General features: G+C 42.5%; 1 protein-coding gene across 4 annotated transcripts in view; it reads left to right on the top strand.

The window, feature by feature from the left end:
- Positions 1-17,816, top strand: part of JARID2 (jumonji and AT-rich interaction domain containing 2) — a 280,860-nt gene that overhangs the window by 203,004 nt on the left and 60,040 nt on the right. For all 4 annotated transcript variants that reach the window (XM_050788023.1, XM_050788025.1, XM_050788026.1 and 1 more), the window contains one exon: positions 4,807-4,976. In XM_050788023.1, the coding sequence (XP_050643980.1) occupies positions 4,807-4,976 (170 nt within the window). The remainder of the gene's footprint in view (positions 1-4,806; positions 4,977-17,816) is intronic.

Genomic DNA, 17,816 nt, shown 5'->3' on the forward strand with positions numbered 1-17,816 from the left:
TTTTTCTCTCAAACATTTGTGTTTTTACTTCTTCAACCCCAGGAACCCCGTGCTCTCTTCACCCCAACCCCACAATGATTCTGAACCTCTTTTATCCCAGTTCTTTTCATTTTTGCTGTAATAATGGAATGACAGGTGGTGGTCTGTTGAAAATGCCAGTCAGCTGATGGCAGGGAGTGAGGAAGTAAATGGTGTGGTGGGCGGGTATGCCGCCTCCCCTGGAGGGTGAGGCCCCAGAAGCTGCACCACCTTGCTCCTCATGCTTGCCAGGTGACTTCCTTCTTTACCCCAGGGTTCTGCTGCTGCTTCCATCAGCATCTCTAGGTGCAAATATTGTAGGTTTTCAGCACGTCCGAATCACTTTCTTCCATTTTCCTATATCCAGCATTCTAGAAGGAAACCCCTGTCCCTGAAGCCTGTCTGTACTGTTTGGAGTGCTTACTCAGGATTTGGCTGTACCATTCCTTTGGTTGTGTGGGGCCAGGAAAAGCAGGGTCAACACCTTCGTAATCCCTGCGGGACTCTGCAGGTTGAAAAGCCACACCGCAGACCTGCCCTTTGTAGACAATACAGGTTCTTCTAGCCTCTTTATAAAAGATATTGGTTTGTCTTGTTCTTTAGTTCCTGGCTTCATCTGGGTCTCACAACTGTTTAATCACTTGGGAGCTTGGCTTCTTCCTCTAAGGGGTAATTTATTTTACTGCCACTTTTTAATCTCTTATTGCCTTATTTTTCATAGCCTCCCTGGGAAAGTCACCAGGCACCAAGCACCTTTTATTTCAGCATTGGTGGGCAGCAGTTTATCTTTTATTTCAGCATTGGTGGGCAGCAGTTTATCTTTGAGGTCCTGAAATTGTAAAATATCTCACAGTGTCTCACTCCGTTGTCTGTGCTTAGTCTGTGTTTACTTGTTTGTTTCTCATTGTCGCTGCACAATCTTCTCATCGTGTGTAGCGTTTGTTTTCCCTGACTTCTCAAAAAGCTGTAAACACTTAACATCCTGTTCACATGCAGGCAATATTTCTATAAAATTCCTGCAATACTCAGAGTGCGAATTGCGTCCATTCAAATGAAGAAGTATATATTTGTAATTGCCAATTAAAAACACTTTTCAGTAGAATGAAAACCAGCAATTTTTCTAAATACGGCACAACATTTCCTTTGTTTTAAAACAGTCTGGGAGGTTGGTGGGAACGAAAGCCTCACTGGAAAAGGAAGGCGGTTGTGTTGTGTCAGTCCACCTGGCAGCTGGTTGGAGTGTGGACCAAGGGCTCAGTAGCCTTCCCTCCTCGAGACCTGGCCATCACCAGCTGCCTGGGAATTGATGCGGAAATTGAGAGCCAGCCTTGAGAAAGTTTGATGGAGTGATTTTGTGTCTGTTGAGTCCCAATAAATTTGCTTGTATTTTGTCTTTTTAAATTGCCTTTTGTCCCTTTGTTCTATTTTCTTATGTAATTAAAAAAAAAAAAGTCATTTGTAACAGATAGAAAATTTAAAGGGGGAAAAACAACCAAGCAGAAACTGCTCCTCATCTGTGACAGATGAGGCTCTCTGATTGTCTGAAAATCCCCCTCACCCTAACCGCCCCCCACTTCATTGTCCCATGTGAAGGTCCCGCCTCTGGGCTTCTGGTCTGTCATGTCTTCTATACAGGTAGGCAGTTGGTTGCAAAAAAGCTCTTTGTTCCCCATCACATAGAGATAGTGGCATTGCCTGATCCCACCCTCCCCCTTATTTTTTTTTAAAACAACACTAGGGCATTTTTGTTAAACTTGATTCACTTCCTCCTGTTAGCTTGTTAATATGACTGTTTCATATCAGTTATTCCTGGGTTCTAAAGTGCTTTTTGGGCCAGGCGTCATGGCTCATGCATGTAATCCCAACACTTCGGGAGGCCAAGGCAGGAGATAGGCTTGAGGCCGGGAGTTCAAAACCAGCCCGGGCACCATGTGGGGAGACCCTGTCTCTATAAAAAAAAAAAAAAAACCGAGCAACAACAACAAGCCAAAAACAGCTGAGTGCAGTGGCACGTACCTGTAGGCCCAGCATTTTGCAAGGCTGAGGTGGGAAGATCTCTTGAGCCCAGGAGTTTAAGGCTGTAGTGAGCTATGATAGCGTCACTGCACTCCAGCCTGGGTGACAGAGTGAGACCCTGTTTCAATAAAAAGGTTTAAAAAAAAAAAAAGTGGTCTGTAATGACCTACATTGTTTGTAGATTTTTTTTTTTTTTTTTTTTTTTTTTTAAGGACTCTAGATTACCCAGTAAGTAGTTGGGAGTCACACTTTGTCCTTTTTGATGGATTGTCAGTTTGTATTAGGAATATTATTAGACAGTAGTGTTTTTGATGGTCATGGGGAGGCAAGAGTAAACACTGCTTAGGACATACAAGGGAATTTAAGGTTAAAATGAGATTAGAAGTTCTTCATAATATTGTGGTACTTTATATTTGGGGAGTGTGGAGGATTTATGAGGTTAAATTTAAAGGTATTAGTTTTGACGAAGTAGGCAGTCGTGTGTGTGTGTGTGTGTGTGTGTGTGTGTGTGTGTGTGTGTATTTTGCTGTAGGAATTTGTTAAATATTGTGATTTTTTTTTTTTTAATGTTACGGCATTTTGAGCATCAGCAGTTTAGGATGCATGCTTACTATTCTATATAACCCACTCCCAACAATGTCTTCAAGGGAATACATCTGCCCTCTTTTACTTATTTAGTTTTTTTATTCGTTATTATTTTTGAGACAGAGTTTCACTCTTGTCGCCCAGGCTGGAGTGCAGTGACTCGATCTCAACTCATTGGAATCTTCGCCTCCCGAGTTCCAGTGATTCTCCTGCCTCAGCCTCCGAAGTAGCTGGGATTGCAGGAGCATGTCACCACACCAGGCTAATTTTTGTATTTTTAGTAGAGACGGGGTTTCACCATGTTGGCCACACTGGTCTCGAACTCCTGACCTCAGATGATCCACCCACGTCGGCCTCCCAAAGTGCTGGGATTACAGGGGTGAACCCCTGCCCCCGGCACTCTAGTTTTATTAGTTAATTGTTTTGAGTGGGGTTGCATTATCCATCCTACGTAGTGTTTGGGCTTCCGATCGGGTCTATTTTGATCCCTGTACTGTGATTCTTCATTCTTTTGTTTTTTTCCCTGCCCTCAAATAATGTTTTTCAAGTATCTCTATAAGCAGGTCTAGATGAACAGTTTAAACTAGGACCCAAGTTCTCATCCTTGCGAGTGCTTACTATTCCATGAGTGGAGACCTTTACAATTAGAGGAAGAGTGACTATTAGGCAATTGATGATAAATATTAAGTTGATCATAAAGCAAAAATACGTTATTGTATTTATTGATGGAGAGACAAGGAAATTTCTTATTGGCTATTGTGTTAAAAAAGAACAAACCGGGCTGGGTGTGGTGGCTCACGTGTGTAATCCCAGTGCTTTGGAAGGTCAAGATGGGTGGATCACCTGAGGTCAGGAGTTCAAGAGCAGCCTGGCCAACATGGTGAAACCCCACCTCTACAAAAAAATACCAAAATTAGCTGGGCGTAGTGGCGCATGCCTGTAATCCCAGCTACTCAGGAGGCTGAGGGAGGAGAACCACTTGAACCTGGGAGGTGGAGGTTGCAGTGAGCTAAGGTGGCAACAGAGAAAGACTCCATCACAAACAAACAAAATTCAGTTCCAGGATCCATTAGGATTCATTTTGATAGAAAGGAATTTCTACCTAAGATTTTCAGGTGAAAGGAATTGAAATGTACTCTGTAGATACCAAATGGGTAAGTTAGGGAGTTAGCATAGGATTGTAATGGGAAAGAAGCCTGAAGGGTAGATGAAGGCTATTTTTTGTTTCAATCTCTACCTAAATAGTTGCAATTTGGCTGAGTGTGGTGGCTCACACCTGTAATCCCAGCACTTTGGGAGGCCGAGGCAGGCGAATCACAAGGTCAGGAGTTCAAGAGCAGCCTGGCCAACATGATGAAACCCCGTCTCTACTAAAAATACAAAAAAATTAGCTGGGTGTGGTGGCGGGCGCCTGTAATCCCAGCTACTTGGGAGACTGAGGCAGGGTAATCGCTTGAACCTGGGAGGTGGAGGTTGCAGTGAGCCAAGATTGCACCACTGCACTCCAGCCTGGGCAACAGTGCGAGACTCTGCCTTAAAAAAAAAAAAAAAAAGTTGTAATTTGACCTTGTTGGCAGAGGGTAACCCAGAATTTGGGATTGGAGGGGGCATAGATACATACCGTTTTCTGCAGTACCAACTTGAATTGTTGTAGTGAACTTTTCATGGCTGAATTTAGAAGTGGCAACAGGGACACTGATGGCTAAATAGGCAAAGGTGACCTGGATGTGACGACACAGAAGAGAGGTGGGGATGGATTCGTGACCCCTTTAGGTGAAACTATAGGGTGCTGTATAAACGCAGCAGGATGATACAGGGTTTCCTGCTTACTGTCAGTTGAAATAAATGAATACCATTAAGCTGATGACGTCAAATACCGTGTGTAGTTTTTAAATGCTCAGGGAAACGGTGTGTACATAGGCATGTACTTCTACACACATGTATACACATGTCCATGACACACGTTGTATATCAGTGTACGAAACACAATCGTTTAACCAAATTTATTGCGCTTGAAAGGAGTCCCGTGGTTTGTGAGAGTGTGAGAGATATAGAACCTTAATTAGAAAGAGTTTGCTTGAAATAGGATCTTTTTTCTCCTTATGTATCATGATTTTATTGCTGCACGTAGGCCTATATCCTCCAGTCTCTGCTTAATTTATTTTTAATTTTCTTTTGCTTCTACAGGCCCAGGCTGCAAGCACAAAGGAAGTTTGCTCAATCTCAGCCGAATAGTCCCAGCACAACTCCAGTAAAGATAGTGGAGCCATTGCTACCCCCTCCAGCTACTCAGATATCAGACCTCTCTAAAAGGAAGCCTAAGACAGAAGATTTTCTTACCTTTCTCTGCCTTCGAGGTAAGACTTTGCAATGATCAGACGAGGTCTACATGGAATCTACATGTAAGCCTGAGGTATACGTGGAATAGACTTGAGCTCTACTCTCTGCCATGTTCATTTTTCTGTCCCCCAACCTGGGTTGAGGGGGAATTGAAAGTGAGAAATCCCTTTGAGAGTGCTGGGTGTGGCCTTTTAAACATCTGTTAAGTTTTATTTCCTTTTTAATATGACTCTTACACCCCACTTCCTGGCTTCTCGATACGCAATTATGCAGTTTCTAACTTTGACTTCTAATTTGATTTCTCTCCACCACACCACCGCCTTGCACACATTGTTTTGTAAGGCAATTTTTTTTGATAGAGTACTTTGGGGATATGAAGGCCCCTTTCTATGTGCTTCCGAAGGCCTGTCAATAAGCCGTGGTGATGAGGGGCTTATGGTTCTCTCAGCCCTGTATTATGTTAAGGAAACAATACTAGTACTTTCAGAGTCTAATTGACTGTGCAAATACTGGTCCACGTTTCAACTTGAACCAGTTAACAGAGTCCAGGTGGATTTGGGATCTGAATGGAGTTATTTGTGAAAGTGTTTGTTGCAGTTTCCTTGTTACTAAGTTTTCTAATAGCTGTGACAAAAGAACACAGAAGATTGAGAGAATAAGGAGCCTTTTCTGGAGGAATGATAGAAAATATAGGAAGTCCTGAACGCAGAGAGTTCCTTGGATGTGGTTACTTGAGAGAAAATGAACAGAAGGAGAGGGCCTTTGCTATTGGACATCTGTGGGAAGGCCTCAGGGTTCAGGGTCACTTTTATTTGATTAATATTTTGATAATTTATTATTACAGACAGATTTTAAGTACCTTAAAAAGTTGCCACCCATCATCCCTCACTCGATACATTAGTGTGTCTTTCCTTCAGGTAAGTACATTTTCCTACAACTGTCAAAGTTAGGAAGTTCACAGTGATACACGGCCCCCATGAGTTCCTCAAACCTCTGTTTCACATTTGTTCTGAAGGTGCTTTGTAATGTCTGAGTTTAGAGCAAAACGACCTAGTTCAGAATTAGGCAGTGCCATTAATTGTGTGTAGTCTGCTTAATCTGGAAGAGTTCATCATTGTTTTGTCTTTGACCTCAACACTTGAAAATTACAGGTCAATTATTTTTTAGAGTGTCCCTTGATTTGGTTGCCTGGTGTTTCCTCATGATGACATTCTGGTTTGTGTTTTTGGCAGGAATGCCACAAGGGAAGTGATTCCTCCTCCTCGTTGTTGGGTCCTCTGTAGGGATACACAGTTCAGTCCTTCCCTTTCCACACTGTGTTCATGCTGATCATTTGACTGTGGTGGGCCTGTCAGGAGCAAAGTTACCCACCCATCTCAGCCTTTGCAATGTATAAGTGTTAAGAGAGGATATTCTTTGAAACTAGTACATACTTCTCATCATCTTTATCGTAATTGTATATGTATGGGCTTCCTATTTTATGCAAAGGGTTATGATCTGTTACTCCTATTATGTATTCTGATGTTCAGGTTGTCCCAGATCACCGTCTCATCCGTGAACCCTCTTCAGGCTGGCTTTTTATTCCTTTTGATGTGTCCCTGTCATCCTTCCAGCCTTGCTCCTGGCACAACAAAATGTTCCAGGCTCATGGTGTACTTTCCCGCCCTCAGCCCTGGAAATGGACATGTCTCCAAGGAGCCCTGCTTTCTTGTAGGGACAAGTACTGTTCAGGAGCCAAGATCTGGGCACAAGGGATGCTGGGAATTATGGGAATGTCATTTCTCCCAGGTGTTCTTAGTAGACTGAGGTTGTGTGTTTACAGGGGTCTATCCGGAGTTCTGTGTTTATTAAAATCTGTGAGTTAGCAGCCATACTTCCAGTTTCAGTTTAACACCAAGGGGTTCATGTGCATTCATCCCCGAGGACCTTGGCTCCTGTAATCCTTAATATACTTATTTGCCGTGTCTTTTCAGTGTAACCCACCTCCCACCTCTGCTGCCCCCACGATGGGAAACTCAGCCCTGACACCCCATGTGGTTGCTCCTCACTCCCTCCCTTTGCCCAGTTGCCCTGCCTTACCAGTTGGCTTTGGGACTGAATTGTTTGGGGGAATTTTTGACGTAGGATATGATGATAGTTGCTGGTGATTCTTAATACATAAGAAAGGAGAGTTATTACGTACTTGTTAGAAATTTTGTAGCCCTTGTCGGTCATTGAGCCTTGAAAACAGGGAGATGAAGTAGGTGGGATTCCCACCAGTTGATCTCCGTTAACTTTTTGGTTTGTTTTTGGAGACACAGGCTCTTGTCTCATATCAAAATAAGATGATGAGAGGTTGTTCACTTCTGGAGTTCAGTGGCACAGTCATGGCTCTAAGCAGCCTCAACCTTCTGGGCTCAAGCCATCCTTCTGCCTCAACCTCTCTAATAGCTAGACCTACAGGCGCATGCAACCACACTGAGCAATTTTTTTTATTTTTACTTTTAGTTTTTTTTTTTTTTTTTTTTTGGTAGAGAAGGGGTCTTGCTGTGCTTCCCAGGCCGGTCTTGAAGTCCTGGGCTCATGCGATTCTCCTGCCATCTCAGCCTCCCGAAGTGCTGGGATGACAGGCATGAGCCACCATGCCCAGACATCTCTGTTACTTTTTACATAGATTTTGGCTGAAAGATTCTCCTGATCCTGGATGTTGAGTATGAAGATGGAAGGGAAGCTGTGAAGACTACATATGACAGACTCTTGTGCTGGGCTGGCCACTAGGCTGTGAGACTGGTAGAGTGTGGTGTGACGATCAGGAGTGGAGAATGAGTGGGCTGTGTACTCAGAAGGATGTATTTGCCCTAAAGGAGTCTTTGAAGGCTCCACAGGGCCATCAGCAGCAAGGTGATTCAGGTGGATCTAGCCGGGCTTGGTTGTGCCACCTGTAGCCCATCTACGTGGAGGCTGACACGGGAGAATCCTTGACACCTGGAGTTTGAGGCTGCCGTGAGACATGACTGTGCCTCAGCACTGCCGCCTCAGCAAAAAAGCGGCACTCTGTCTCCAAAAAAAAAAAAAAAAAAAAAAAACGGTGATATGGGACTCTTTGTGACTTTGGTCTTGCATGGCTTCAAAAATTTTTTTTTAAATAATTGTACATATTTATGGGTCACATGATTTTGTGATACATATAAGTGATCAGATCAGGGTAATCAGCGTATCCCTCATCTCAAACATTCATAATTTGTTGGTGTTGGGAACATTCCACATCCTCCTTCTAGATATTGCTAACTGTAGACATCCTACGGTGGTATAGAACACTAGAACTTACTCCTTCTATCTAACCATAATTTGGTATCCTTTACTAAATATGCATGGCTTTTAAACATAATTGGCTTTTAAACACAATTGCCAGGTGTGTTTTTTGAGACAGAGTCTTACTCTGTTGCCCAGGCTGGAGTGCAGTAGCGCGATCTTGGCTCACAGCAACCTCCGCCTCCTAAGTTCAAGTGATTCTCCTGCCTCAGCCTCCCAAGTAGCTGGGATTACAGGTGCCCGCCACTATGCCTGGCTAATTTTTGTATTTTTAGTAGAGACGGGATTTCACTATGTTAGTCAGGCTGGTCCCGAACTCCAGACCTCAGGCGATCCGACCGCCTTGGCCTTCCAAAGTGCTGGGATTACAGGCGTGAGCCGCCGCGCCTGGCCAAAGCCAGGTTTTTTAAAGAGTAACTATGACTTAACTAGTTTGGCTACTTTTGAGAAAGGAATTTTGATGTCTAGAATTGCTCTCGGCATTTTGCTTAGTAAATCGTGAATTAATAGTTTCTGCCTCCACCAATCCACCAATCCCGTTTCATTAGTATGTCTAAAGATTGCTCTGTTGATTATGGAATTTAGTTATGCAAGTCTTTACTATGGAACAATTGTGACTGTTGTATTTAGTTCCCAAAGGTAGAGAAGGAGAGAAACCCATCAGGGAATGTCTCAGTGATTCTGTATAGAGAGGAGTATGTGTATTTGTGCTACGTGTACTTGTGTGTGCACTATCTTATAACATGTTTTCTGAGGTTCTGGGAAACTCAGAGTCTCTTAGTTGCAGAGGCATGCTTATTTATTGTTCACATAAATGCCATCTAGAGAAAACGTCACCAAGTAAGTACCTGGCTTTGAAGTTTCAGGATTCCAGACAGAAGAGAATCATATTTTCATAGATAAAATTTACTTCTTTTAGATGTCAAATACAAAAAAGGTTTAAATAATTAAAGCCTAGGAGATGTTTAAAACCAATTTTAAAAAATGCTGTGAACCTTGGAAATGAAATTCATGTATGAGCTAAGCAATAAAAATAGACTTTGTTATTTGTTTTTCTGTTGGTATACATACAATATTGTACTGTTTTGCTATTTCTCATACTTTTTTTTAGATCTGAGGTATTAAAAATGAGTCATCTCAGCTTTAAAATGCCTTTTTTTTCCCCCAAGAGGATAAGTGTGTTTACCTGATCTGACTCTACAAGCTCCAAATGACAGATGATGCTTATTATAGCTTCATGACCCTGAAAATCTGATGGATTTGGTGGCCTTAGATAGCATCTTTTAATAGGTAGTTTCTTGAGCTAATTAAAACCTGTATTTCAGTGTGTACAAAGGTTACATAGTGATCCCTGTTGTTGTGGTACTTTAATACTTCTATTTCCATTTTAATTTAAGAAAAACAGGATGTTAAGTTTGTTTTTTTGTTTTGTTTTTTTTTTTTTTTTACAATCATAAAAGTAGTTCCTGTTCATCTTGGGAATATTGGCAGAAGAAAGGTAAAGAAGTAGGCAAAAGAATACATTCAAAATAGCATCTCCACCATCTCCCAGAGATGACTGCTGTTAATTACCTTGTTTGTGAGTATCTTATTGAGCATTCGGTGTGCGTATATAATACATATTTTTCCTGAAATGATACTGCAATATACTTTCGTTTTTTGCAGTCTGGATTTCCTACTTAACACTGTCACAAAAATGCCTGTCATTTCATTTTAATAGCTTATGTTCCATTTGGCGAATGTCTCATAATCTATCTAATTCCTGATGCACACTTAGAGATATTTCGCCTTTTTGATATCCAGTGCTGATGACGCATATCCTTAGTTAAATCTTCCCCTTGTTGAAGCCCTTTCAGGCAAAGTTGACAGTTGGGAATGCGATTAACCTTCTTACACCTGCATTCTAATTCTGTTCTTTTTTGGTGCTGATTCCAAAGCAAACATAACTTGTCACATCCCCAAGCCTCTAGTGTTCACCATAAAGAGCTCATTCAGCCCATCACCCTTGGGTGACAAGCGGGCACTGTGAGGGGTAAAGAAGGCAGTCTTTAATATGCTCATTATGTATAGGGAAGAAAGTCTGGCTGCAGAAATAATGAAGGAGCCAAATCAAACACCTGGAAGTGATGTTTGTTGCTAAGGATCCAGGTCTTTTTTTTTTTTTTTTTTTTGTCTCCAGTCCTCAATTATTACCTTTAATATTCTTGACAATTCTTGGGAATTTGGAAGAGAATAAATTGTGAGGCCAAGGGAAAGACAGCGAATGGAGTTCTTTAAACCTTGTTTGTAATCTGTTAATGACAATGAGAAATCTTTGAGATGGGGAGAAAAAACCCTATGCCATTAATACTGGGATTAGTATAGATATGTAAACACCCAGCTAGTCATTCTGAGGTTAAAAGCTTTAGAAATCTAAAACAAATTTGTTTTAAGACACTACCAGCTAAGTCTGCAAGGCTCTTTCATTTCCTATTTAATATTGTGACCTAACATTTCTAAAGGAAAGGAGGGTGGGATGAATAGTGCAGCCGGCCCGAAGTATTTGCCCGCAGTGTATTTATCTTTAAATAGCTGCTTTGAAGGGGTCCACATGTCTTTTGCCAGAGGCATAATTAGTATCTTTCACTGGCACACGCGGGGAAGAGGGTTTTGCACTTACTGCATGCAGTGATTCGTACCATCGCCGTATTCCCTGTCACCACTCTCGTTATTCTTAATGAGTTCTGTCGTCTCCTCTTTGTTCTGACTATGATTATTAACAGATTAAAAAGAGCTTAATGTAGCAGAGCACTGGCAGGTTAAATGATTCTCTTATTTACATTTTCCTCTTTATGGGGCACTGCAAACAAGGGGATTCCCAAAGGGGACTCCTGAAGCATGCAAACCTACATACACAGTTCATTTCTATGACCGTGGGCTTCACAGTTGAGCGTCACAGCTCGGCACATTGAAGAGAGCGTTATTATGGGGAATTCCTTGTAAATATCCTTACCGTCAGCCGTTGTGAAGCAATGCTGTCTTGTTTTGGAACTGCCTGCCTTTTGTTTCTTCTGTCTTACAGACTCTTTAGTGATCAGCTGTCATTCAATTGCTAATGAATTCAGCAAACCTTTATTAAACTCTTTTTGTATGCTAGACACCTAGAAAACAGATTAGGCCCAGGAAAGCAGTATCGGTGGTGGGTAAAATTGAGGATATAACAACAAATGCGTGAAAATGCTGGGGTAGAGATGTGTACCAATAAAAGTGGGAAGGGAGAGGCTCTGGGATGGCTGCAAAGGAATGGGTGACATTTGCTGCAGGTCTTGAGTTACAGTGCATTAGGAACCTTTGCAGAAAGAGGATAGTGCTGGGAAGGGGTTCTGTAGAAGCACCTGCCAAGGCATGCATTGATGTTGGAGGGCCTGGAGTTAAAGCAAGAAAGTTAGGATAAGCCTCAGATTCTGCATGCCCTGGGGTAGTTACTAGAGTGCCCCTTGGGTTCTTCAAGTCAGGGGTGACATCATTATACACCTACAAGGTTAGAAAGATGTTACTGGCAGCTCTGCAGAAAATCGATTGAGGCTGCAGGGAGGTCTTCCTAGGAGCATTGGCCGAAGGCTGGCAAGTCTTGGGGCAGATGATTTAAATATTTCTCAGCCTGAGCTTCCTCATCTGCGAAATGGATATTCTAGAGTCTACAGCACACAGTTGCTGCAGAAGTGAACTAAAGCTAATGGGTATGAACTAGCCCAGAATTAATACTTCAGGCAGTCATCCACATATAGTCATCCTTTGACAACTCAGGGGACTGATTTATGGACCTCCTTTTGATACCAAAATTCATGGATACTCAAGTCCATTGTGTAACATGGTACATGGTATTTGCATGTATGCACATCCTCCTGTATACTTTAAATAATCTCTGGATTACTTATAATACCTAATACAATGTAAATGCTATGTAAATTTGTTTCACAATATTGTTTAGAGAATAATTACAAGGAAAAAATGGGTCTGTATGTGTTCAGCACAGATGCAACCGTCTCCTTTTTTACCTGAATGTTTTCGATCTACAGTGGGTTGATTCCACGGGTGCAGAAGCCTCTGATACAGAGGTCCAACTGTACATTTATTTTCCACTTTTCCAGTGAATTGAGGCAGAGGTAGTGGAGAGGAAGAGAGTTAGATTTTGGATTCAGGTGGAACTGTCTAAAAGATCAGCTGAGTAGACCGTAGGTAATAGAAGAGACAGTCCACCTGTGGTGTTTTTTCTAGAGAGCGTTGCTGGCCTCGTTGGCAAGGAACACATGTTTTGATGTAGTCCTAGCCTTGAGTATTGAGGACTAGGAATTCTAAGTAGGGCAAACGCAAAAGCCTGGGGTGATTTGGAGGTCACAGAATGAAAGGGGATTAACCTGCCAGAAAGCAATTAAGTAATCCCCCAATTGCAAGAAACACTATGGTGCTAATAATGAGCTTCCTTGAGCAAAATGGGAATACTTTACATTATGTAAACTCTTTGGGGAGGAAAGCACACTGTCTCCAGTGGTACACAACTTTTTTTGAGGGTCTCTGGGAGGTGTTGCATCTTAGTTTTTGAGAACAGCAATAGTGAAAGTGTATGTTTGAGAATGGTGTCATCACTGCCTAGGGGCTTTCAGTGGCCTTACATTCTGCATATGCTTGGTTTTCTCCTAGAGTCAGTTACTTAGCTCAGTTCTGCTGAGCTACCTGTTTATTTGTTGGGATAGTTTTTCAGTTAATAATGAAGAAATCTGAAACCTTGGAATTTTTGAGGTCTGAGGAGGGGAAGGATGGGTCCCTTTTATTGGCCCTGTGACCTTGATCAGATGTTATTAATAGGACCGTAGGTCATTTTGCTGTGAGGATTCTCCCTGCTACAGGCCAGCTGGCCTCTGGCCATGCTGTGCCCTCCCTGAAGATAAACCAGGCTCTCTTTTTCCTGCCAGTGAGTACTGGCACAGATTCAGTACTTCTCAGAGTCATATCTAGCCTTCTCCTTACTTTCTAGAGAGTCCTTGAGTCTTTCTGAAATCACTTAGAGAACATGGAAATAAGACTTTAAGTATGGCAGTGCTGTTTTGTTGGCCAAGCACCTTGCTGACTGCAGGGGTTTCATTGATAGCACTAAAGTCCCTGGGATCTGTGTCCCACAGGGAAGTTTAGTATTCGGCTTCTGTATTGGGAACTGAGGAGGGTCTCACATGATTCGCACAAAGACTTTTGTCTATAGTGGCTGTAAGTTAGAATGCTCATTTTTGTTGTTGGTGGTGGTGGTGGTTTTTGTTTTGTTTTTTGAGATGGAGTCTCGCTCTGTCACCCAGGCTGGAGTGCAGTGGCGTGATCTCCGCTCGCTGCAACCTCCACCTCCCACGTTCAAGCTATTCTCCTGCCTCAGCCTCCTGAGTAGTTGGGACTACAGGTGTGCCCCACCACAGCCAGCTAATTTTTGTATTTTTAGTAGAGACGGGGTTTCACCATGTTGACCAGACTGGTCTTGAACTCCTGACCTCAGGGGATCCACCCACCTTGGCCTCCCAAAGTGCTAGGATTACAGGCGTGAGCCACTCCCACTGCACCCGGCCAGAATGTTCACTTTCCTACTGGTTTCTTCTTCTCAACTTGAGATAATACTGTGATGGCTTGAGCCACCATCATGGCTGCTGCTATGTGGTATGATTTGTGTATTCAGTGAGATGAAGAGAACCGTGGATAGACCTTGTGGCATTTGACTGGATGTGTATTTGAATGTGTTTTGAATTGCCAGTGCAGACTCACAACATAGGAAAGGTTGTAAGGGGAATGTTACAGTTTTCAGTGACATAGATGCTAGATCAGCGTGGGAGTAGGAGATTGGGAGGGAAGGTGGTATGATACCCATTGTATTCTCCTTGTGAAGTCCCACATGTTAATTGCTCATGCAGATAGAATACTACCCTAATGTCGGGAATTTCCTATATGTGGGATTAGATAGGCACACCTGGGTGCTTAATTGGGGTAGTTCTTGAGCGCTGAAATCCAGGAAGAGGAGGAGGGAGGGTTGCTGAAGGAAAGATTGGCCATGCATCCAGGAGGTCATTGCGTCATCATCCCTCCTTGTTCCTTAACAAAGACGGAAGGTTCAGCTTATTCTAACCATTGAGTTCATTTTGCATTTTCACCCCCTATCTCCCGGAGCGTGGTCACCAACCAGTCTACTTATTTCCTATTTGGGAAAGAAGATTTGCTGTCACCTATGGAAAGAATGACAGTATGATTTTATACCTATGAGTAAAATGATATCACCTTACTGTGAGTCGCTCAGCTTGCTTTTGCCTGTGTTTGAGACCATAAAAATATTTTGACTGAATACACTATGCTCTGTGTACAGTTGAGTAACCTCGAGTCTCATGGCAAGTAAGCCATTTCCAGAGCCTTAGCCTCATCCTGGAGTTATGGATCCCATGTAGAGTCCTTTCAGTGGTTGGTATCCTTTTTTTTTTTTGGACATACCTATTTAAAAAGAAGTACCTTCCCAAGATGTGCATGATTGGATAGGCACCTCCTTATTCAGGAAGGAATAGGGATTCCCTTTGTGTTTTGCTCATGGTATTGAGGGCTGCTTCCCTGTCTCTGCTACACAAACCCCGCTTCATGCCAGAAAGGACATTAAGTGAACGTTTTACATTCATTTTAATTTTAACCATTACCTTTCCTTTAGGACAATTGATAGTAATTTTGTCTTGATACAATGGAGATAAATTATTTAAGACATGAATGCAAGTCACCTTATAGAAAATAAGAGCACATGGAGTATCTGGTAGGCAAATGAATGCCAGTTGGGAAATTCTTCCCTAATAAGTTGTAAAGTCAAACCTGGAATAGGCAGAGATTGCCACTGGACATGTTACGTTTGTCCCGAAGTCTTTTAGGGAAGTTTGTGTTTACATGTTGTACATGCATGAACGTATGAGCTGAACGTAGACATCTGCTCTGTTTGAGTCTCTGGTGCCTTGTATAGTGCTTGGTACATACATACATACATACATAGATTGCTGAACTAGGGTATTGGGGTGCAACTGCTTTCTTTTGTGACTTCTTTCATCTTCTATCCATTGCCCAAGTCCCTGCCAGCTCACTTTGAAGTTTTGTTTCTTAATTTGATAGTAGAGTTGATTACTTTTCATTCTGTTTATGTATCCCGAAGATAAAACACAAACTCAGTGGGCCAGCCCCATGGTAATTGGGTCAAGCAGTAGAATTTGACTCTCCAGCTAAATGATAGTGCACAGGGAATCCCTTTAGGGTCTTTCCAAAATATAGCCAAGTGATGTTTGGCTGCTTAAGATCAAGAACTGGTCGAGGGCGGGAAGATAATGGGCAGGAGGGCTTGTCTGTGTACATGATTCATAGAGAAGAATCCAGTTTTATAGAAACCACAGCCTAAATTGGAGAAAGCAAGCTTTTGGATTAAAATGATCTCTGTTGTGGTTGTAACATACCACAGTTTGATTTTTGTCCAGATGAAAACATTTGGTTTGCACTTCAGTAAATATTGTGGAGACATTGCCAGCTAATTCTGAAAAGTAATGAAATACGGCTTTGGCAAAGAGCAGATGCATTCCGTACTCTGATTGCTCTTATCTGATCCAAGTTCAGATTTTTTTTACATTTGCTAATGCACTTGAATAATCGGGAGAGAAAATCTGCCTGTAATTTTAATAGGAAAGTGTCTATACTGACTATACTTTTATAATGACCACCCATAAAGTCTTCCCCTGCTTCCCCTGAAAAAAATCCCACACAATTCCCAAACCTCTCAAACATCATACACCTTTTGTTGGTTACTTTTCTAAAATGAGAGTTTGTAAAGGAGTGTGGTGTTCCATGTGAAAAGTCAGCCTCTCTCACTTGCTAATAATGTGAATGGGGCTTGTGTTTTCGCCATGCAGAGTCCACCCCCGAGAGGTCGTATGAGGTTGCGGAGCCCTTTCTTTTCTTTTTCTTTTTTGTTTTCTTTTTTTTTTTGAGGTGGAGTTAACTGTTGTTGCCCAGGCTGGAGGTCAATGGCGCGATCTCGGCTCACCACAACCTCCGCCTTCCGGATTCAAGTGATTCTCCTGCCTCAGCCGCCCGAGTAGCTGGGATTACAAGGCGCCTGCCACCACACCCGGCTAATTTTTTGTATTTTTAGTAGCGGGGTTTCACCATGTTAGCCAGGCTGGTCTTGAACTCCTGACCTCAGGTGATCCACCCGCCTCGGCCTCCCAAAATGCTGGGATTCCAGGCGTGAGCCACCGTGCCCGGCCGGCAGAGCACTGTCTGAGAAAGCCTCCCTTGTTCTCACCATCCTTACTGGTGTTTCACAGCAGGTTGTAGATGAGCCTTGCTGTGGAAAGGGGAAGGCCTCTTTTTAGAAAGTATTTTCAAGTTGTGAACCGCCTCTCTTCATCTCTCTCTTCCTGTGGTTTTCAACCTTGTAGCTGGCTCCATTCCCATTTTTGTGAATCCTGGACCCACAATGAGCTTTTCAAAAGATTGCTTCATCTGACATTTAGAGGATAAAAATTTCCCTAATAAAATGTCTAGATATGAAGCTGACCCCTTATGTGCCAAGATCTATTAAGTTACAAGCTATTTTTAATGAAAAATTTAAAAACACACTGTTCTGTTTTTTTGGGGGTTTTTTTGTTTTTTTTTCTTTCAGACAGAGTCTCATTCTTGTCACCCTGGCTGGAGTGCAGTGGTGCAGTTTCAGCTCACTGCAACCTCTGCCTCCCGGGTTCAAGTGATTCTCCTGCCTCATCCTCCCTAGTAGCTGGGATTACAGGCATCTGCCACTGTGCCCAGCTAATTTTTATATTTTTTAGTAGAGATGGCCAGGCTAGTTTCGAACTCCTGGCCTCAGGTGATCCGCCTGCCTTGACCTCCCAAAGTGCTGGGATTACAAGCATGAGCTACCCTGCTCGGCCTGTTCTGTTTTCAAATACGTCTGCTAGATACGGAGTTTCTACTGACTCAGCACGATGTAATTACGTAATTCATCCATTAACCCATTCCCTACTGAGGAATATGCAGTAGTTTTCTCCAGTGATAAACACCCTGGTCTGCTGTGTGTCTTTGACGGGTTTGAAATATCCTTTCCTTCATCCTGTTTGTATCCAGCAGATTCTTCCTCCTCTGCATTTATTTTTAAAAGAGATAATCAAGCTTGTATCTAGGTAAAGAAGAAATAAATGCTCTTTATGTAAATGTCTTAATTGTAGTTTCTAAGATGCTTTGTGTCTTACACATTTGAGGTTGTTATTGAGCTGTTACTTCATTCAGTCCTTTTCTATCACTGTGATCATTTTTACTTTCCCATGAAATATGAGATGATCTTACTGCATTTGTCTCAATGAGAAAAAAAGAACCCACTTTGGCCTCATTTTTGCCAGTTCTGTGGCTTCTCTGGGTCTGGAATGACAGTTTGACCCCTCTGCGATTTTCAAGTGGACATGCCAGCAGGATTCTTAGAGGGATTTATAGCAACCGCGTGGTGACAGAGCATTGGCATGTGCAGCATTAGACTCTGTTGGCTTTAT

This window comes from Macaca thibetana, chromosome 4 (assembly GCF_024542745.1).
Source record: "Macaca thibetana thibetana isolate TM-01 chromosome 4, ASM2454274v1, whole genome shotgun sequence".
NCBI lineage: Eukaryota > Metazoa > Chordata > Mammalia > Primates > Cercopithecidae > Macaca > Macaca thibetana.